The sequence below is a fragment of the Tupaia chinensis genome, unplaced genomic scaffold, assembly GCF_000334495.1.
Source record: "Tupaia chinensis unplaced genomic scaffold, TupChi_1.0 Scaffold000115_1, whole genome shotgun sequence".
In the NCBI taxonomy this organism is placed as follows: domain Eukaryota; kingdom Metazoa; phylum Chordata; class Mammalia; order Scandentia; family Tupaiidae; genus Tupaia; species Tupaia belangeri.
Window position 1 is genome coordinate 3,259,667 of NW_006159579.1, and position 22,437 is coordinate 3,282,103.

The following is a 22,437-nucleotide window of genomic DNA, read 5'->3' on the forward strand; positions in this document are numbered from 1 at the left end:
ACCCCCCCCCCCCCCTGTGGCCCCCCCCCCCCCTTTTTTTTTTTTTGAGAGGTTTTTGCTATAGGGCACGTGCTCTCGCCAGAAAGACAGAAAGTGAGAAATCATCCCCCTGGGGGGTGGCCACTCCACAATCCCTTCTCCTCCATTCTCCTCTCCCGATCTTGGGCACCACACACACATGTACCCGGCATGAGTTTAAGCCACTGGGTCCTGGACTCAAACAGCAGTCAACTACATGGGAGTCCAGCAACATAGCCATTATACCAATTGCTGCCCCCTCCCCCCCTTTTAAAAAGAATTATTTAATTTAACTTGACTAATTTAATTTATTTTAATTTGACCATATTTTTTAAGAGTTTTATTTGCTTATTTCTTCCATGATCCAAAGAGAGAGAGAGGGAGACAGAGACAGCATTTCCAATAGGATCTTGATGCCATGCTCCACCTCCAGCCTTCCGCCAGGTCCAGATCATGGGCACCTGTGTGCCCTGTGTACTCATGGAGGCCTCTGGATTTAAACCAGGAGGTTCCATGTGGATTGCTTTGCAGAGCTTGCTGTTTTACTGCTGTGTCACCATCACATCCTCTAGGACTGCTTATTGATCTCTTACTTTGTGATAGGCCCTGTGCTGGGTGATTTCCATATCTCATTTGGTCTTTACACAGACTTCAGAGATTTTTGCCATCAACTCTTCCTCATTTCACAGATGAGGCACTAACTCACAGGAGAACCTGCTTAGGACCACAAAACACATAAATGGCAGAGCTGAGAGCTGAACGGAGGTGTGTAAAGCTCCTGAGTTTCTGAAATGTAACTCCCACAGTACCAGACTGCCCCAGTCTCTTTTGGATTTCCTAAAAGGACTATATGTTGTCAGGTAGCATCGGATGGGATACTAGGGTGGGTGTAGGGGGTCTGTTCTTTCTGGATCGTAGTGGTATCTCCAGAGCCTTGATTGAGAGACTGGCTCTAGTCCCAGTCCTTGCTTAGTTATTACAGCTGTGCCACTGTCCTTGCTCTAAACTCATCTGAGCATTTAAAGATCGAGGAGGAATTGAAATAGAGCATTTGGGGAAATTGTTTGCCACAGAATCTAAGTTCAGTACATGAAATTACTAAGAACAGACTTGAAGGAGAAAATGTGCCTGCAAATTTAGCATCTTCCTTTGCTCACCATTTGGGGCACACTAAGTCTTTTTTTTTTTTAAGGAGATTTTTGCCATAGGGTGTGTGCACTTGCTGGGTAGAGAGAGAGAGACAGTGACAGCGAGAAGGAAAGTGAGAAATTGCCCCCCAGGGGGCTTGACCACACTACCATCCTTTCTTGTCTTGGGATCTTGGAGATGTATGTACACATGTCTGGTGTTGATTTTCAAGCCATTGGGTCAGGGTCTGGAACCGTGGTCAGCTACGTGGGAGTCCAGTGACATAACCACTACACTACCTGCTGGCCACAAACCTTGAGTCTTCTGTCTGGGTATTCTGTAATTCTGTGACTCCTGGGGAATGAGTGAGACAGAGAAAGGGCCCTGGAGTCAAGGTTATAGATTTTAATAGCGACAGAAATCTGTCCAATGCAAAGTTACCTGTGTATTACTGTGTCCTTGGTTCTAGAAAGATGAGCTTGCCGTGTATCTCATTTTGTTCTTTTTTTTTTTTTTTTTAAGAGTTATTTATTTATTTACTTTAATTTGACCAGAAACGGACAGAGAAAGAGAGAGAATGTGAGAAAGTGAGAAAGCAAACCTCTAGGTCTGCGACTCAAACCCTTGTCAACCTTGTGGAAGTCCAGCGCCCTTACCCACCACGCCACCTGTCGGCCCCCTCAAGTTTTGTTCTTAACACTCCTGATATTCTGACAACTCTGCAACTGTCTGGTACTCTGATTTCTTAATCCTCAGAGAGGGAAGGCAAGGAAGCTTTGTTTCACCTGGCACAAGTAAGGACAGAGGCTTCTTAGGTGAGCCTGAGGCAGCCCTTATGTGTCAAGTCAAAGAAGATATTATAGATGCATTTGTGTTGACTTCTGTCATTTACATACTATGTTAGGGTTTTTTTTTTTTTTTTTTTTTTTGCCACAGGAGAACTCTATTCTCAACCACCCTGGGAAGATTCCATGAGAAGGCATTCTTTTAGTTACATGAATCATTAAAGTAGATTTTGGATCTCTCTCCAGAAATAGGTCACTGCTCTTAGTTGTTTCCTCTGATTAATTGAAACTGAACTTAGGCTGTTCAGCGATTGAGGCAGAAAGTTTCAAGATGGTCCCTTGCAGTCCTTTGGAAATATAACGTTAGGACTGGGATACTGCTATCTAAGGGCAGCAATCCCCGAGCACCTGTGGCCATGGTTTGTGTCAGTTCAGAGTGGCCATAGGTGCTCTGGGTCCATGGTTTGGACTTGGGCTAGGAGGCTTGGGCAGTAGGCAGTGTAGGGTGATGGGAGAACTGGTTGGAGATTAGCAGATGGACTTGGGTCTAATCCTGTCTCTTAGACTTACCATGGAACTTGAGACTTCTGGAGCTGCTTTGAAGCTTTAGAGTAAGCTTTAGAATTAACCCACAGTAGCTGAAAACATTAGACTATTGGGTGACATTACTTAGTGCTATCCCTTTTGAATGTTGGATATGTTTGTAAAAATAAGTTTTCATTTTTATGTAATTGATGATGAACTTTCTTTGTGGCTAAAACAGTTGAAAGTATGGGTTTGGGTGGCTTATTGACACTTAACATTTGAGATTTCATAAGCTTTGAATTTTATTTTGTCTATATTTCAATTTTTTTAGTTTTTTTGCCGTAGGATACATGTGCTCGCTGGAGAGAGGCAGAGAAAGACAGTGAGAAGGCAAGTGAGAAATCACCACATAGGGGATGGCTACACCATAGCCCCTCTTCCTCCATTCTCCTCTTGGGATTTTGGGCATGCGTGCACATGTGCCCTGTGTGATTTTCAAGTCACTGGGTCTAATTGTAGTTAGTTATGTGGGAGTCCAGCACATTAACCATCATGCCATCTGCTGGCCCCAAGATTTGGAATTTTTTTTAAGTTTATTTACTTTTTCCATGAATGAGAGAGAGCGAGCGAGCAAGATAGCACCTCTCACAGGATCTTGACACTGTGAGGTACCCCTAGCCTCACCATTGGCGCATGTATGCCTGGTATACTCAGGGAGGTCTCTGGATGAAAACCTGGACCCTTCCCATGGGGTCAGCCTTACAGAGTGTTGTGTTTTACTACTTGCCACTGTCTAGTCCCTGAATTTGTTTTGTTTTGTTTTTGCTAAAGGGTATGCTTCCTTGCCAGAGATAGAGGGAAAGGGAGAAATCACTACCTGACAGGGCATGATCACACTGCAGTCCCTCCATTTCTCTACCCTCTCAGGATCTGGGTCACTCATGCACACACCCAACATGTTTTTCAAGCCGCCAGGGCTGGAACTTGAACTGCACAGTTGACCATGTGGAATATAACTCCCTTAACCATTAGGCCATGGTGCTGGTACCCTAGATTTGGATTTTTTTTTTTTTAAGGTTTATTTTATTGTGTCGGGGGACAGGGAGAAACAGCACCACAATTTCCTTCCTCCAGCTTAGTTGGGATCTTGGGTGCCACACAAATATCTGGTGTGTTTTCAGCCACCCTGGGGATCTGAATGTACTGTTGGTCTTAGGATTTCAGCTACTGACTTTGCTACCACAGCTGGTCCTAGATTTGCATTTTTAAAGTTCCTATCTGTCTCCCTCCCACCCCTAGGTTAGCTAGAGTTGCACTATGGTGGCTTGAGAATGGTCTGTTTAGAATTCTGTAGCATTGCTTATCATTACTTTTGCTTACCAGTACCCTCAAAAGATAGGCAGGAGTGACAGGAATCCAGACCTTTTTTTAAAATACACACACACATACACACACACACACACACACACACACAATCCCTTCTTCTCCACTCTCCTCCTGGGATTTTGAAGCTGCTAGGTCCAGGACTCGAACCATAGCCAGGTATGTAGCACCCCAAGCCCAGCATCTTAACCAACTCGCCACCTGCTGGCCCATGGAACCCAGACCTTTGTTGTAACTCTTCCTAAGTCTTTGCTGAGCTGCCTGTGTAGAGAATAGGCTTCCTTTACCATAGTCTGTCATCTAATTGTTGGTGTTTTACCCTTTCAAGCTTAACTATATGTATCTTACTTGGTAGCTTCTTTCTGTATTGGGGGCACCTGTGACAAATAGTCATCTCTACTTTGTAATTACTAGGAGTAAAGGTCAGTAGGTAACTACTGATTTTCCATGGCAGTGGTTCCTGGACTTTGATGTGCATAAGCATCACCTGAAAAACTCGTTGAACCTTTTCTGTGCCTCACTCCCAGAGTTTCTGATTCAGTAGATTTGAGGTGGCACTCGTACCTTGCAATTCTGACGAGTTCCCGGGAGTTGCTGATACTGCTGGCTTGGAGACCACACTTAGCAGCACTGGTCTGCTATGAGCCAGGCTTTGTGTGATGAAGGGATTAGTGGGATCTAAGTCATGGTCTCTGATCCTGAAGAGCCTGCCTTTGATTTAGGATCTGAATGTGTACGAAAGCAGACCTGATTGTGAAGCTGTGCAGGCCAGGGGCCAAATGAGTCTTGGAGAAGTTCAGAGCAGGGAAAGGTCTCCAATAGCTGGGAAGCCAGGTATCTTTCACAGAGCTGTTGTGGTCAGGGGAATTGGACACTTGAGGAACAATTTGGAAAACACTTATAGGGAGATGGAAATGTCACAGGCAGTTTATAGCAAGTAGCTAGTCACTTTTTTTTGAGAGTTTTTTTTTTGCTATAAGATGTGTGCATTCGCCAGAAAGACAGAAAGCAAGAAATCACGCTCCAGGGTGGATGGCCACACTACAGTCCCTTCTCCTCCATTATCCTCTTGGGATCTTGGGAACACACTCACATGTGCCCTGCATGAGTTTAAGCCACTGGGTCTGGGACTCAAACCGCGGTCAGCTACATGGGAGTCCAGCAACATAACCATTACGCCAACTGCTGGTCCCAGTAGCTAGTCACTTCTAGTTGGTGGATATTGGATAGTAGAAATGAGAAATAAAGTTTAAAAAATATTGAACTTGGGCCAGCAGATGGCATGGTGGTTAAGATACTGGATTCCCACGTGGCTGACCATGGTTTGAGTCCCAGACGCTGTTTTTTGATAAATCACTCCAGGCATCTGTGTGTGCATGCTGAGAATCCTGAGAGGAAAATGGAGAAGGGACTGTAGTGTGGTCATCCCCCTGGGAGATGATTTTTCACTTTCTCTCTCTCTCTCCCTCCCTATGCGTTACAGTTTTGAGTACCAGGCTTTTGGACTTCATTTAGAAGAGGTGACCAGCAATTGACAGGCCCTATTTCTGTCTGGAGCAGAGGTGGGGCTAGGAAGAACATATATAAGAAAGAGTAAACCAGGAGAGCTTCCTTGTTGAATTTTTCTACTCCCAGCTACAGGGCTTTTTTTTCGCTTTTTGGGTGGAAGATGGAGAGGAGGGGGTGGAAAATTGGTCTCAATTATGTTTATGAGTGGTAAACCATTATGTAAATACCAGTGGTTCATGGTAATGTAACTTCTAAAAACATACTTTTTTCATAATGATCGTGTTCCTTCGTTTTGTTTTGAAAGTTTATTAATTCCGAGAAAGACAGATATGGGAAGAGATAGGACAGACACCTTCAGCAGGGTCTTTATCCGACAGTCCACTCCCAGCCAGCCTGGCGTGCACAGGAGGACCTCAGGATGTGAACCTGAGACTTCCCCGTGTGAGTCCAGCATTGTATAACATTGCGTTACTGCTGTATTGCCATGCAATGCTGCCCTATATTCCTTTTAAACTTTAAAAGATATTGATGCCCCATAGTCTAGAAAACAAAGATTAAATTATAAAAATTAATAATTTACCAAGGAATAAATACAAGGGGTCTTCAAAAAGTTAATAACATGTACATTATGAAAAAACTATGCATTGATTTCAAGAATTTTTGCACCAAAATAAACTTGCACTTTAATTCCATTTTTCCACAAACTTTTAAAGTCCCTTTGTAAGACTGCATTTTCCTCACATTCTTAATTATGTTACAGTTCCTTGTTCTTGACCTAAATTCAGTACAAATTTTAAAAATGTTCTTTCAATGAAACATCTTAAACATGAGTTATTTTTGATGGATTTTGAATTGTGTACATAAGAAGTATGGAATTTTGATAAGAACTGAAGGCAGAGATACTGTTATATTGGACATAAGTAAGACTGAATATGATTCTCAAACAATTTTTTAACCTCTAAAGTTTACTATACAGATGAAGCTCTTTTATGTTATATTTTGAAAAGTTACCACTTTCTTGAAACTATGAGTTAAAATCATATCTTCTTGAATTTTAGGTACTTACACTGTGAAATTTTATGATGGAGTAGTTCAGACTGTCAAACATATTCATGTCAAAGCTTTTTCCAAAGATCAGGTGAGAAATACGGTTTTGTGCTTTGTGTTTTGTGTAATGCTAACATTGTAGTTTTGTTTCTTGAATAAAGACATTACATTTGTTTATGATGGCAATTCTTTATTTTCTCTGACACAATTTCACCAGAAAGTAAGACACAAATTTTCAGAAGTTGTAAATATATCTCTCTTTCTGCCTTTTCCTTTAAACATAGATTTTCTTTTTCAAAAATTCCAGATACTTGGATATATTGGTGTTATCTGTTTATCTCATTTTTCCCAAAAAGTGTCTGGTTGTTATTTTTTATCCTTCTTTCTGTGCCCTGTTCCTAGAACTGTTACCCATTGTAGCGAGAACTTGTTGAAACACTTGAGACCCAGAACATGTTTTTTCCTCATCCGTTGGGTTGTTGGAAAAGTCATGATGTATTTTTTCTATAATTTTCTATGCAAAAATGCATCATGATTTTTCCAACAAGCCTAATAGGTTTCTTCTCCAGCTTAGGACCATGACTTGGTGTTTATAGAGCTTGATACGGATGTAGCAACCACTTACACTCGATGTGCCTGGTTTGAGAATTTGGTGACCTGTAGCCCCAGTCACCATGTGTGTACTTGCTTGAGCAAGGTACCTAAGTTTTGATGCTGGAAATACAATCTGCATACACACACACACACACACACACACACACATATGTGCATTTCTTTTTTTAAGAATTATTTTTTAATTTAATTTTATTTATTCATTTAATTTGACCACACACACACACACACACACACACAGAGAGAGAGAGAGAGAGAGAGAAAGGGAAAGTGAGAAAGCAAGCCACCAAGTCTGGGACTTAAACCATGGTTGGCTATGTGGGAATGTCCAGCGCCTTAACCACCATGCCACCTGCTGGTTCCCAATCTGCATAGATAGATGCCATCTAATTCATCATGATTTTTTTCCCTTTCTAGGTTTTTTTTTTGTGTGTGTGTGTTTATGTCTTAAAGAAATAGTTGAGAGGAAAGTTGAGACAAAATTTTGATGTTGATATTTTAAAAAATTTTTATTGTTACTAATTATAGATATTGAGATAGCTAAAGCAAGTTATAAAAGATTTTATCACTGAAGCATCATAATTGGCTACTCACCTCTTTGGATGGTGGTTGATTTGACATTGGTAATGCTGTAACCTATTGTGTTTTTTGCTGTGACGATCAGATGCTTCTACTTATAACATATTTTAATAAATTCTTCTACACATATATTTACCAATTTCAAAGGATCGTAATACATGATATCTTTACAATCATCCCCAAGCGTGTTTTGCCTTCTGCTGGCTTTCCCAGAAAATTGACAAAATTATACAGTTTTGGTCCCTGTGGTGCTTTCTCTTTGATCATTTACCTCTTAGGCATCTAAGGAGCCATACAACACTTCACAAGATTATTTTGGCCTTAAATTAAACATTTTTAATGTTAGGTTTGTGGAATGAGTTAATATAAACAGATCGAGTTATAAACGTGTCTAGAATTGACAGATTGTATCTAGAACCTTCCCAAATGGAAGTCTAGTACTCCAGATAACAAGTGTTTCACTACTTACTCTGCTTTACTCAGTAAAGTGAATGATAGCCCTAATGGTGCTTTGAGCTTAGAGGTGGGCGCCTTACCTGGTAAGGATTTGCAGGTGCTTCAGTTCTCAATTCCCAGTGGCCTTGGAATATCTCACTTTATCTCAGTCCTGGCAGGCAGTCAACACAGGCCTATAGTTTCTGGATTTGTTTTTGTTTTCAAAACGGTATGGTGCTTTGGCTAAAGAGATCTGTTGTGGACCGTTCTTCCAAGGTTATTTTTCATAGACTAGTAGAATAGATTGAGAATCTTTTTTCTTTTTTATTGTAGAACTTTACTGGGCCAGCAGATGGTATAGAGCTTAAGGCAGCTGGCTCTTCTGTGGCTGACTATGGGGTTTGAGTCCTGGACCCGGCGGCTTGAAAAACATGCTGGGCATGTGTTTGTGCCTAAAATCCCAAGAAGAGAATGGAGGAAAAGGGATCGTGGCATGGCCAACCCCCTGAGGGGTGCTTTCTCACTCTCCTTCTCTGTCTCCAGTGAGCACATGTGCCCTATAGCAAAGAAAAAAAAATAAAGAACAACAACAACAAACCTGTATTTCTCTAAATATTTTGATAATCTATATTTTACTAACATTTATTTTTTGAAGTTGTAGAGATATTATATGTTTGCTAAAGAAAATGTGAGTACAGAGAAGAGTATAAAGAAAACAAACTGTAATTCCATCATCCAGATATAATGGCTTTTAACATTTTGCCATATACCCTTCTATGTTTTTTGTTAAACATAAGTGTGTGTGTATGTGTATCTTTTCAAAATTCAAGTCATGGTATATCACTATACTTTAACTTGCTCTTTTTCAAAAAATAAAATTTTCCCAGGTCCCTTAATATTCTGAGAATATGGATTTTTAATGGCTATGCTATATTCTATAACGTAATATGTAACCGTACTTCGTATAACCAATTCCCAAATAGTAAGGACACTTGTAAGTCTGGGTATGCAAATGTGACTACTCTGTTAACAGTTGCCACTTCTGAACATTCATTCTGGTTCAGCTATACATTTTTAAGTCTTTTGCCTCAAATTGCTGACACTTCCTCTTTCAGAAGAGTGGCTGCAATTAGATATCTGCCAGAAGTTTCTGGGAGTGCCTGTTTTCAAAACTGGCTGTTTTCCAAATAATTTTTAAGACTTGGTAAAAATATTTAGTTTATTATTTTTCCATAGGGGACAAATTAAAATTTCACTTGCTGAGTATTTAGGTATTCCTTCCTGCTGTTGGCAGGAGTCTACATGCTCTGCTGTAATGGTTGTGTACTCTAAGATGCTGTGCCCTGCAGGCTGGGACCACAAGGGAGGCCTGGTTTGATCCCTGGTCCAACTTACAGACCAGGTGCAGTGGCATGCACCTGTAATCCTAGCAGCTCTGGAGGCTGAGGCCGGAGAATTGTGACACAGTGAAACCTGTCTTTTAAAAAATTTTTTTGGAGAGGTTTTTGCTGTAGGGTGCATGCGCTCACCAGAAAGAGAGACAGAAAGCGAGAAATCACCCCCCTAGGGGGGATGGCCACGCCACAATCCCTTCTCCTCCATTCTCCTCTCAGGATCTTGGACACACATGCCCACATGCACACACGCCCTGTGTGAGTTTAAGCCACTGGGTCTGGGACTCGAACTGTGGTCGACTATATGGGAGTCCTGCGACACAGCCATTACGCCAACTGCTGGTCCTGAAATCTGTCTTAAGAAAACAAGACAGAACAAAAGTTTGTATCTAGTATGTGTGTACTAGGTGGTAGGGATCCCATATGAACAGGATATGGTGATCTCTGTTCTCTTGAGATCTTAGACAAGAGATATATGAGGGTCCTTCAAAAATGCATGGAAAATGCACTTTATGTAAAAAGTATGAATGGATTTCAAAAATTTTCACACCAAAGATAAACTCATACTTTATTTTTTTACAAAGTGTCTTTTTTTTTTTTTTTTTTTTAATTTTGCGGTAGGGCACCTGCACTCACCGAAGAGAGACACAGAGAAAGAGAGAAAGAGAGAGAGCGGGAAAATGAGAAAGAACCCCCAGAGGGAATGGCCATGCTGCAGTATCTTCTCCTCTAGGGATTTTGGGCATTCATGCACATGTACCCTGCAAGCCTGTCAAGCCATTGGGTCCCGGACTTGAACCATGCAGTTTTGGCATGCAGTAGGCCATGTGGGATTTACCAAGCCACTGGCTAGCCCTCCACAAACTTTTTGAAGTACTTTCTTAAACACAAACTTAATTATAGTTTTGAAAGTTTCACAGCTTTCAAAACTGGCTTTATATGAGACAATCACACTTGAACACAAGATTTTTTTTCTTTACTTCTTTTATCAAGGTCTTGCCTTAGGGCACATGCCCTTGCTGCAGAGAGACAGACACAGTGAGAGGGAAAGTGAGAAATGACCCCCTTGGGGGGAAGGCCACGCTGCAATCCCGTCTCCTCCATTTTCCTCCCAGGATCTTGGACATGCACACTCATGTGCCTGGTGTGATTTTGAAGCCACCGAACTATGGTCAGCCTTGTGGGAGTCCAGTGACATAACTGCTACAGTGTCTGGTGGTCCCCAACACAAGATTTTTGGGATGAATTTTTTTCTTTAATTTTGCCAAAGGATTCATGGATTCACCAGAAAGAAACAGAAAGGCAAAAAGAGGGAGAGGGAGAAACACCGCCAATTCTCCTTAATTTCTCCGTCCTTTTGTATTTTGATCATGCACATATATGTGCCTGATGTGTTTTCAAGCTGCCAGGGCTGGGCTTTGAACTACACAGTTGGCCATGTGGGATGGCTCCCTTAACTACCAGGCCATTGGGATGAATTTTAAATAGGAATGGTTACTTTAGGAATAAAGTAACCAAGATACAGTACTTCTTTCCAGTGGACAAAATCTTAGAATAGTCAGGAACACAGTAAGCAGGTTATTGAACTGAGCATAACCTTTACTCTGTAGAGGAAGCAAAGACCCTTGTTGTGGGTTGGGCAATTTTTACAGTTTTTCTGTTCAGTCTTCAGTTACTAGTTTGGGCTTTTTTCTACACAGGCAGTCAGCATACACTGGAAAACTGAGCCATGTTTCTGAAAACCCTGGATCAATATCATGCACCTGGGGATAAGGATGGAGCATGAAAGCATTTTTTTAGAATACCTCTGTCAGAAAGATAGCTTTCCAGGAAAGATCCCTAGGGTAGTTGTATGTCCCTTTTATTATTTTCTTGTGACTTATTCATCACAATAAAGGAGATTAGTCCGTAGCAGAAGGACCTGAACGTGGCAGGTTTGTTTTAGTTTTGTCTTATTTTTAGTTTAGGATTGACTCTCAAACATCTCGATACAGGTGAATATTTTCAGTGATGCTTTACATTATGTAACCTTTGTCTTTATACGTTTGCAAAAAAAAAGCCTCCTAATTTTGTATTTGCAAGTAATCACAAAGTGTGTTTCATCGCTATTTTGCTCATTTTAGAATATTGTGGGTAATGCTAGGCCTAAAGAAACAGATCACAAAAGTCTTTCATCATCTCCTGTTAAACGAGAGAAGTTTAAAGAGCAGAGAAAAGCCACTGTCAGTTTGAAGAAGGACAAAGAGGACAAAGCCTTAAAGACAGAGAAACGACCCAAGCAGCCTGATAAAGAAGGAAAGCTAATCTGTTCTGAAAAGGGGAAGTTATCAGAGAAGAGCCTTCCCAAGAACGAGAAAGAAGACAAGGAGAACATTTCAGAAAATGACAGGGAGTATTCTGGAGATGCTCAAGTGGATAAGAAGCCTGAAAATGACATTGTGAAGAGTCCGCAAGAAAACTTGAGGGAGCCAAAAAGAAAACGAGGCAGACCCCCTTCCATAGCTCCTACTGGTGAGTTTCCCAAGTGGGCTCTGCAATGGGCAATGCCAGTGTTCTCCTGTGGCCCTTTGTGGCCCCTTGTCACTTCTGTGCTTCAATCCTTCGTTTTTGTGACTGCCTTGAATCGTCTTGTGATCCGAAAACAAGTCTTATCTGTAGAGCTGAATTTAAGTGAGGCATGTATCCAGATGAACTCAAGTGGCCTGAGCTTCTGGGGTAAATTACCTGTCCACTAGATGCTGCAGTTTATATAACAAAGCCTAATAAGCCAAGGCCTTTTTCTTGTGCCTGTTCACATGATCTTGGTTCATATAAGCTTCTTAGTACCTGGGATGAGGAAATATTGTATAGTTTTAATGAGACAGACATGAAAGAGGAAAGGAGAAGCAAAGATCTGTTGGTGTCTCAAGGAGATGGGGCCAAAGGGACACAAGCTAGGGAGGGGAGTGTACATTTTGAAATGAACTCTTTGGAGAGTGGTTATTGGTTAGAAGTTTTCACAGTCTAAATAAAAAACTGAGATGGCTAGTTGGTAAGGGTCAAGGTTAGAGGGCATAGATTGAGGGAAGAATGCACAGTTATTTAAAAAAAGGTTGAAATTTGCAATTCTTCCAGAATAACCAAGAATGAAACAAACTAATTCCTTCCTAAGCCAAACACTCATTCTCCAGATCGAGTCAGGGTCTGTAGACGGCACTCGCCCGTGATGAGGTGTGGCAGTGCTCTTTATTGTTGCTGACATTTTCCCTCCATGATTTTGAAACCTGTGAATTCCCTAGCAATTTTAAAGCAGTATCTTTTTCTGTTTTCCTCAGAAATTTAAGTATCTGCAGTGGATATATTCAAAGTATACAGTATGAATAAAATATATTTTTATCAAAATGGTGAAACAATATTTAATTATTTCATTGTTGCTTAACCATGGAGAATGCAAATTCAGTCCTTATCAAACCAGACTGTTATATCCGACTTAATTTTGTGGGGGAAAAGTTTATTTTAACTAATTTAAAGCAGATGAATTAATACCCACTCCCAATAGCCTTCTCACATCTGAGTTCTACTTTTAAGATATGAAATTAGAATATGAAATTAGAAAATAGATAAGATTTTTTCCCCAGATGAAGTAAAGGACCTTCCCCTTTAGTACTTAATAATTGGACTTTTGGCCTCAAGAGCTGAGCATGCTGGAATTGTCCCTACTCTGTCCTAGACCTGCTCTGTCCAGTATGGTAGCCACGAGCCATATGTGGCTACTGAGCACTTGAAGTGAGGCTAGTCTAAGTTGAGATGTACCATAAATGGAAAATAAACACTGGATTTCAAATACTTAGTACAAAAAAATATGTAAGATATATCATTAATGAAGTCTTAAATATTAATTACTTATTGAAATGTTTTTAGATGCATTGGATTAAATAAAATATATTTTTTAAATAAATTCTTCTTTTCTAACTTCTTAACATGACGACTTAAAATTTAAAATACTCATGCCTTGCGATTGTGGCTCTCACTGTATTTCTGTTGGACAGCATTGGCCTTAAGTTTGCTGGCTTTCTCAACAGGGTTCTGGGAGAGAATTAAGACTCAAAGCCCAAGGCATCCAGGGTCTGTGATGAATTGACCTCTGTGCATTGAGAATGGGTCTAGTTGTAATTTGCCTGTGGGAAAGTGGAGACAGTAACCTCTGTTCTGTATACCGAAGAGGAATCCTGTTGAGAGAGAGCCTGACGGTTGAATAGTTAGCCTATCGAATAGTTAGGTGGGATGAGTGAGCGGCAAGCAGTAAAGCAAAGTTGAGGTGGAAAATATGAATTGGCAGATATCAGACATATTCTTGGCTCAGTTTAGCAAAGAGTACATGTGAGCATTTCGTGTTTTGCAACTGATTTTCCTTTAGCTGTTCATGCTCTGGCCTGTGCCTTTTGCAAAGTGTATACTAAGGTAGTTGTACCCCTTTGCGTGTGTTCCTTGTGAAGCAACTTGATTTCACTAAGAAAAGGGATAGTTTGTTGCTTTTGTTTTATAAATAAATATATATATATATACATATATATATATATATAAAATATATATTTTCCAGATAGCATAAATTTAGTAGAGAAAGGCTGTTTTCCAAGTTTACTTTTAACCCCGACAGAGACACTTGTGAAAACAGAATCCAGCTATGTCTCAGATTTCCCAAAGCAGAACCTTTGGGTGGGAACCTAGGAATGTAAACTGTGAACAAACTTCCCAGATGACTTTTATTGTAAGAAGAGTTTAGGAAACACTTGAGTTCTGTATAGTCAACCCTCATTTGTGTATGGTATTAAAGGGGAGAAGGCTTGCTAGATATCCCATATACAGTTCAAGTTCCCTTTAAAAATTGCTCAGAATAATAAGTTCATTGACTTATTAGCTTCCTAGATTGTACAGACCTGGAGGAGAGCAGGACCAAATCTGTTTAGGAGAGTTATTTGTATCTGTTTAATTTGGAATGTGGAAAGTCTCCAAGTTCCACTACGTGGAACAAAATCCTATTTGCACATTGGAAAGATTGAATACATGAAAAGCCAAGGAGTTTACTTACTTATTTAAAAAATGTTCTAATGTGTACTACCAGAGAGACAGACAGAAAGGGGAAAGTGGCATCCCCAAGGATGGATGGTCACGCCTTAATCTCCTCCTCCTGGGATTTGGGCAAACATGCACATATGCCCTGCTAGTGTGCCCTGCTATTTTTCAAGCTGCAGAGTCTGGGACTTGAACCACTCATTCGGTCATGTGGAACCCAGCTGCCTTAACCACCATGCCACCTGGCTGGCCCAAGAGCTAAGGAGTTTAGCACTGTCATCAGTTGCCTTTTAGAGCTTATCGTATCTCTTGTTGGACCATTTGACATGACAGACCTGAAGCTTAGATTAATCTTTTCTCTCTCTCTCTTCCACTTCTTTCTCTCTTCCTTCTTCCCCTTCCATCTATTTTTCTTACTTCCTTGTCCTTTCCCCTTTCTCCTCTCTTCTCGTTTCATTTTTTCTCAAACCCCTTAGCCTTGCCTTCCTGCCAAGCTTCCCAATTGGTTTTCTTTCATTTTTCTTCTACCTGCCTTTTGGATTCTCATCTTTTCTGGTTGGAGAAGAGCTTCCTCAGTGTTAAGTTTTAAAATAGTGAATTACCCTTCAAGGGTTTGGCACCCTCAGTCCTAAGTTATGTCAGAGCTAGGTTTGCTAGAGATCAGAGGTTTGCCTGGATCATTGACTGTCAAATAGCATCATCTCCCATGTTTTTTCTGGGATTGTTTTTAGGAGAATATTAAATGTTGACATTATCTTTGGACTCTCAAAACTAGGACCAGTGCCAAGATAACTAGCTAAGCAAGTAGAGATTGAAAACAATAATCAAGCACTAGTCTCGGTACACGTTTTAGGAATCAGCCGGCCTGGTGGGTTTCCTAAGTATTGAATAGGTCAAGTTTTGATGAGAAGATCTGATGGTGATAAAAACGACTTTGCTGATGCCCTTGCACCTTCTTATTTTAAAGCAGTCATGTTGGGGTGTGTATTTAAAAAAGAGGATTTCAGAAGAAAAGCATATGACTAGAACTTGGTCATAGGAGAGACCAAAAATGAAATTCAGGAAGTTGATCTGCAAAGCATCAGTATCTCCCATAAAGAAGTAATTTCTCATCCATTTGACTTTTTATCTTTTACCTTATAAGTAAGAATGCTCTTTTGAGGGGCTCTTTACAATGCAAACAGCATTATATGTTTGCATATGTACATGTTTTGTTTATATGTAAAATTGAGAGCTTGGACACCAAGAAATTATGCATCTTTCTTTTGTGTGGTTCTATGTACCTCATAGCTGTGGATTCAAACTCTCAAACTTTGCAACCAATAACGTTGGAATTGAGAAGACGGAAAATATCAAAAGGAGGAAGTGAAGTCCCATTGAAACGTCCTCGGCTTGACAAAAGTTCATGTGAGTCTCCATTTTGTGTACATGTGGCTAGAATCTGACACTGTTTGGGTCTGGCTGTCTTATGTCCATCCTGTGCTCTGAATTCTAATGCTTGTCCTTGGTTGCTTGAGGTTATGTGAGTTGGATGTGGTTGGATCAGAAGTTTTTGCTAGAAGAAAAAGAAGTCCCGAAGTACAAACTGTATTAATGTTGGATTTAGTGGTATTTACTCCATATTCATAAATTGCATTTGATTTGGACTCCACTCAGAATTTAATGGCTTATGAAGAGGTGGAGTTCATATGCAGAGTGAAACTTTTAAAATGCTATTTATTGATTTTAAGACAAACAACAACAACAAAAAAATCCTTGTTTGGCACTGAATAAGATTTGTGATGGCTCTAAGTAAGGCTTTTATAGACCTTATTGACTTTGGAACTTAATACATAGACTTTTATATTGGGAAGCCCCAAAATAGAACTTAGTTGTCATGACTGGGACATGACATTTCAGACCATGAATCCTTAAAGAAGTGGGTCTTTACCCTTACATTAAATTGTAAACTATGAAAGGGCATTTCCTGTTATCACTGGCCTAACCTTCCAGAAGTCTCTCAGTAAAGCCATCATAGAGATAACCAGCCCAGAAATCTGTAGTAGCAGAGTTATTTCTTCTTGTTGATCTTGTGACTGTAATTCTCTTAATGGTTTATAGCCCAGGAAAAGTCAAAAAACTACTCAGAAAACACTGACAAAGATTTGTCGAGGAGACGGTCCTCCAGGCTATCCACTAATGGGACCCATGAGATCCTAGATTCTGGCTTGGTTGTATCAGGTTTGGTTCAGACGGGTGATACGGATCCTTTACAAGACACATCATCTGTTAGTACCAAGGAATCTGAAGGTGAGTTGGAGTCTGTTCTGGAAATGACTTGCCAACCTGACGCTTATGTAGTGAAAAGAAAATTATTGTGTACTGTCTTCTACATGTACAAGATGGTCTTGAAATCAAATTACTGAATGTGGTTCAGTATTTTAATAATACATTGGTCTTCACTGATGGTTCATTCTGTAGATAAACTTTCTGAATGCATTTGTGGTTGAAATTGTTTATAATGCCACTAAATGTTTGGTTGAAGAATTACTACTTGAAGAGCCATGCCTCTCTCTTTTTGTTAATGCTTTCAGCAGTTATTAGCAGTTCCCCCTTTCACTTGCACCTCTTTTTTTGAGATGCTCGCAGCCCCAGCTGTCTGTGCTGGAAATTTGTAAGTGCGTTCTGTGTTGTGAGATGAATGACTTTTTTTTTTTTTAATTATTATTTGTTTTAATTTTATTTATTTATTTTATTTTTGACCAGAGACAGAGAGGGAGAGAGCATGCATAAACTGCCAGGTCCAGGACTAGAACTGTGGCTGGTCATGTGGGAGCCCAGCACTTTAATCATTCTGCCACCTGCTGGCCCTTTTTCTAAAAAAAGTCCCTGGCTTTATTAGTCTGTTGTGGGACTTTTGGGTCCCAGATTATGTCTATGTATATGTTCTCCAAGGTTTTTTTTTTTTTTTTTTTTTTGTCAGTTGAAATCTCCTTTGGAAGCTGGCCCGGTTTCACCTGCAGTAACTTGCCACTCCTTTGGGGATGGTTTGGGGGCTGCAGGATTAGAACTGAACTGCAAGTCAATGGGAGAAAACACTATGAAAACGGAACCAGCTTCTCCCCTGGCTGAATTACAAGAGATTTCAACTGTGGAAGGTTCATATTTAAAGTTAACTTAATCCTCTTCTTGTATATACTTTTGCTTCTGCTTTGTGAACTAAAAGTGAACTTTTCTAGTGATTTTTTTCACTTTTACTAATAATCCCTTAATTTGATATTATACTCCTTTTGTTTATGATTTTAGTAATTTGTGTTCTAAAATCTCAAATAACTAGCCTTTTACGTCAGTGCTCTCTGTTGTTTGTCTTTTTAAAATGTCATTGATTTCTGTTTTGATCACTTTTTCTTCAAGATAGAGGATGTGCATGTGAGACAGTGATACACAGAGAAAGAGATATGTACACATTCTGCAGGTTCTGGTCATGCCACAATACCTTCCTCTAGTCTTCCTGCCGGTTGGATCTTGGGCATTGATATGTGTGCCCAGCATTCAGGCTAACCATACTGGGGTTTGAACTGTGTTCGCCATGTGGCCTCAGACTTCTCTTGAGCAGCATGTTACCACTGCTTCTCAGAACCAGTCCTGTTTAGATTGAATAGTTTTCTTGCTTAAGCTTTTTCTAATACCATAGGTCATTTATTTTATTTATTTTCTTAAATGTATTTTTTAATTTTATTGATCATTGATTTTTAGATCTTTCTTCCCTTACAATATAAGCATTAAGAGATACAAATTTCCCACTAAGCACTGCTTTAGATACAGCCTATAGATTTTGATACATTGTAATTTTATTTTTATTCAGTTCAAGTATCTTATGATTTATTTGTTGACCATGGGTTACTTAGACGGATATTGTTTGAGTTCCAAGTTTTTAGGGTTTCTATAGATACTTTAGATACCTATTGTTACTGATTTCTAATGTCATTTCATTGTGGTCAGAGAACATTGTCTGTGGGCTTTTGACTATTTTTTATATTTGTTGAGACTTATTTTATGACCCAGCATATAGTCTGTCTTGGTCTTTATTCTATGTACATTTGAAAAGAAAGTGTGTTCTACCATTGTTCTCTGTTTCAGATCTGCCAGGTCAAGGTCATAGATGCCATTTTTCTGATAAATTTATCCTTTTGTGGGGGGGGGGAGGGAGAGTGTTTTGGGGAGTTGGGAGGGTCCAGTTCTGTGCAGTACCAAGAGAAGGGTGTTAAAATTGCTAACTGTGATTGTGTATTTGTCTATTTCTCTCTTTTGTTCTGTCATTCTGAAGTTCTATTATTAGTTACATAAACACAATGAATGCCCCTTCCTTATAGATTGTCCCCTTCCTTTCCTTTCCTTTATTTTATTTTATTATTTGTCAAAGGGAGTGTTTGCCAAAGAGAGGGAGGGAGAAAACACCTCCTCAATACAGTGTGATCATGCTGCAATCACTTCTCCATTTCTCCAACCTGTTGTGATCTGGGGCACATATGCACATGTTCCTGGTGTGTTTTTCAGATTGCTGGAATCAGGATTTGAACTGTGGTCAGTCACGTGGGTCCTGTTCCCTTGGATACCAGGCCAACTCTTTTTGTTTTTTTGAGAGGTTTTTGCTATAGGGCACGTGCACTAGCCAAAAGACAGAGAGAGACAGAGAGACAGAAAGAGAGAAATCACCCCCTGGGAGGGTGGCCACACCACAATCCCATCTTCTCCATTCTCCTCTCGGGATCTTGGGCACGCACGCACATGTGCATGAGTTTAAGCCAGCACCCTTAACCACCCTGCCACTGCCAGCCCCAAGTTATACATCACTTTAACACTTATTTCCAGCTTTTTTTTTTCTGCTAATGATTACTTGATTGTGTTGTTGTGGAGAATTGGAACCTTTCTGTTGACCGGTGCTGGCTGCAGGGTCCAGGACTCGAACTGTGGTCAACTACATGAGAGTCCAGCGACATAACCATTACACCAACTGCTGATCCCCAGGCCAATTCTTAGATATATTTTTATACATTTGTTTATACTCTATTATAAATGGGATCTTTAAAAAGCTTATGGAAATTTGTATTATAAAAAATTATGATTTCAAACCTTTTACACCAGAGACCAGTAGGTGGCATGGTGGTTAAGGTGCTGGACACTCCCATATGGTTGACCACGGTTCAAGTCCCAGACCTAATGGCTTGCTTTCTTCCTTTCTCTCTCTCCTTCTCTCTGTGTGTCTCTCTCTGGTCAAATTAAAATAAATGAATGAGTAACTAAAATTAAAAATAAATAATTGAAAAAACCCACTTTTACACCAAAATAAACTTCCATTTTTCTACAAACTTTTTGAAGTCCTTCCCATATTGCTTATATTAGTTTGATACAAAAGCAATTGTAGTTTTGGACTGGATTTTAAATTATACCTTGGCTCAAACACATCTTTAGTAATCAAAATAGGAACTATTACAACCAACACATTTTTGCCAATGAGAAATAAGTTTAATTATTCCTGTAGTGTAAAAATCTGTGTTTCAGGATTTGACAAACTCTTGGAAACCATCTTCTGCATCTTGCTGGTTGTGGAAGCATTTTCCCTATAAAAAGTTGTCAAGATGATCAAAGAAGTGGTGGTTGGTGAGAGGCCAAGTGACTATGGCAGATGAGGCAAAACTTCATAGTCCAGTCATTCAACTTCTGCAGTTTTGGTTGTCCAACATGCAGTTGTGTGCTATTGTGGAGAATTGGGCCCTTTCTGTTGACCAATGCTGGCTGCAGGTGTTACAGTTCTTGGTTTATCTCATTGATTTGCTGAGCATAATTCTTAGATATAATGGTTTTGCTGGGATTCAGAAAGCTACTATGGATCACACCTCACCAGACAGTGACTTTGACCTTTATTTGGTGCAAGTTTGTCTTTGGGAAGTACTTTGGAGCGTCTTCTCAGGCCAGTCACTGAGCTGATTGTCACCAGTTGTCATATAAAATTCATCGCATGTCACAGTCCAATTGAGAAATGGTTTGTGGTTGTTACCTAGAATAAGAGAAAATGACACTTCAAGATGATAGTTTTTTTGCTTTTTCAGTCAGCTCATGAGGCACCTAGTTTTCAAGCTTTTTCACCTTTCCAAATTGCTTCAAATGCTGAACTACCACAGAATGTTCAATGTTAAGTTCTCTGGCATCTTTTCATGTAGTTGTGAGAGAATCAGCTTCAATAATTGCTCTCAGTTGGCCTTTGTCAGCCTTCGATGGGCAGCCACTAATTCCCTCCACTTCAAGGCTCTCGGGTCCTTTGCAAAACTTCTCAAACTATCATGCACCGTATGGTTATTAGCAGTTCCTGGGTTAATGTGTTGTTGTGAGTTGTCTTTGCTGCTCTATTACCTGTTTTGAACTTGAATAAGAAAATCACTCGAGGACCAGCAGATGGCATAATGGATACATCACTGGACTCTAATGTAGTCGACTGCAGTTTGAGTCCCAGACCTGGTGGCTTAAAACTCATGCCAGGTGTGTGTGCCCAAAATCCCCAGAGGAGAATGAAAGAGAAGAAACTGGCATGTCCATCCCTCCAGGGGGGTGACTTCTCACTTTCCATCTGTGTGTCTTTCCAGCGAGTGCATGTGCCCTACAGCAAAAATCTCTCTTAAAAAAAAAGAAAATTACTCAAATTTGGTTTTTGTCTAACATCATTTCTGTAGTCTAAAATATATATAAACATCAAGTAATCATTAGCAAAAAAGAAAAAGAAGCTGGAAATATGTGTTAAAATGATGTATAACTTGGGGCTGGCAGATGGCGTGCTGGTTAAGGATGCTGGACTCCCACATGGCAGACTGTGGTTCCAGTTCTGGACTGGTGGCTTGCTTTCTCAGTCCCCCTCACTGATCAAACTGGAAAATAATAATAATAATAAATGTAAATAAAATAATTATAAAAAAGAGATGTATAACTCAATGTTTATTTAAGAATGTATCCAATATCAAATGGTAAACTTCTACTCTGCGAAACTACAACTCCTTTGCACCAACCTAATATATAAAATTGGCTTATTTTTATTATTTTCCTTTCATTTACATATATACTTTCTCATAATATAAAATCCATATTAACCAGTCATTTTAATTGTAGCATGAACTAACTTTTTAAAATGCTAAAGAATTAAAAATAGATATCCATGGCCTGGTGGTTAAGGCATCTGGATCCCACACGGCCAACTGAGCAGTTTGAATCTGGCCCTGGTGGCTTGAAAAACATGAGGCAGGGACCAGCAGTTAGTGTAATGGCTATGTCGCTGGACTCCCACTAGTCGACTGCGGTTCGCGTCCCGGAACCGGTGGCTTAAAACTCACACCAGGTGCGTGTGTGTGCGTGCCCAAGATCCTGAGAGGAGAATGGAGGAGAAGGGATTGCGGCATGACCATTCCGCCTGGGGGGTGATTTCTTGCTTTCTGTCTCTGTGTCTCTCTGTCTGTCTGGCGAGCACACATGCCCTATAGCAAAAACCTCTAAAAAAAAAAAAAACATATGGGGTACATGTATGTGCATGCCCTAAATCTCAGTAGGCTGGGGAAATGAAGGAGAAGGGATTACACCATGGCCATGTCTCGTATGTGTGTGTGTGTGTGTGTGTGTGTGTGTGTGTAGGGGGGGTGGTGGTGTCTTTTCTCTCCCTCTGTTCTTCTGTCTATCAAATTAAAACGATTGCTGGAATCAGGATTTGAACTGTGGTCAGTCACGTGGGTCCTGTTCCCTTGGATACCAGGCCAACTCTTTTTGTTTTTTTGAGAGGTTTTTGCTATAGGGCACGTGCACTAGCCAAAAGACAGAGAGAGACAGAGAGACAGAAAGAGAGAAATCACCCCCTGGGAGGGTGGCCACACCACAATCCCATCTTCTCCATTCTCCTCTCGGGATCTTGGGCACGCACGCACATGTGCATGAGTTTAAGCCAGCACCCTTAA

At 40.2% G+C, this 22,437-nt stretch overlaps 1 protein-coding gene across 2 annotated transcripts in view; it reads left to right on the top strand.

The window, feature by feature from the left end:
• Positions 1-22,437, top strand: part of PHF20 (PHD finger protein 20) — a 168,593-nt gene that overhangs the window by 81,898 nt on the left and 64,258 nt on the right. The window contains exons 5-9 of one of the 2 annotated variants that reach the window (XM_006144080.3): positions 6,407-6,486; positions 11,539-11,926; positions 15,758-15,874; positions 16,568-16,756; positions 17,425-17,604. In XM_006144080.3, coding sequence (XP_006144142.1) covers positions 6,407-6,486; positions 11,539-11,926; positions 15,758-15,874; positions 16,568-16,756; positions 17,425-17,604 — 954 coding nt within the window. The remainder of the gene's footprint in view (positions 1-6,406; positions 6,487-11,538; positions 11,927-15,757; positions 15,875-16,567; positions 16,757-17,424; positions 17,605-22,437) is intronic. The other variant, XM_014586145.2, reaches the window with a different exon arrangement.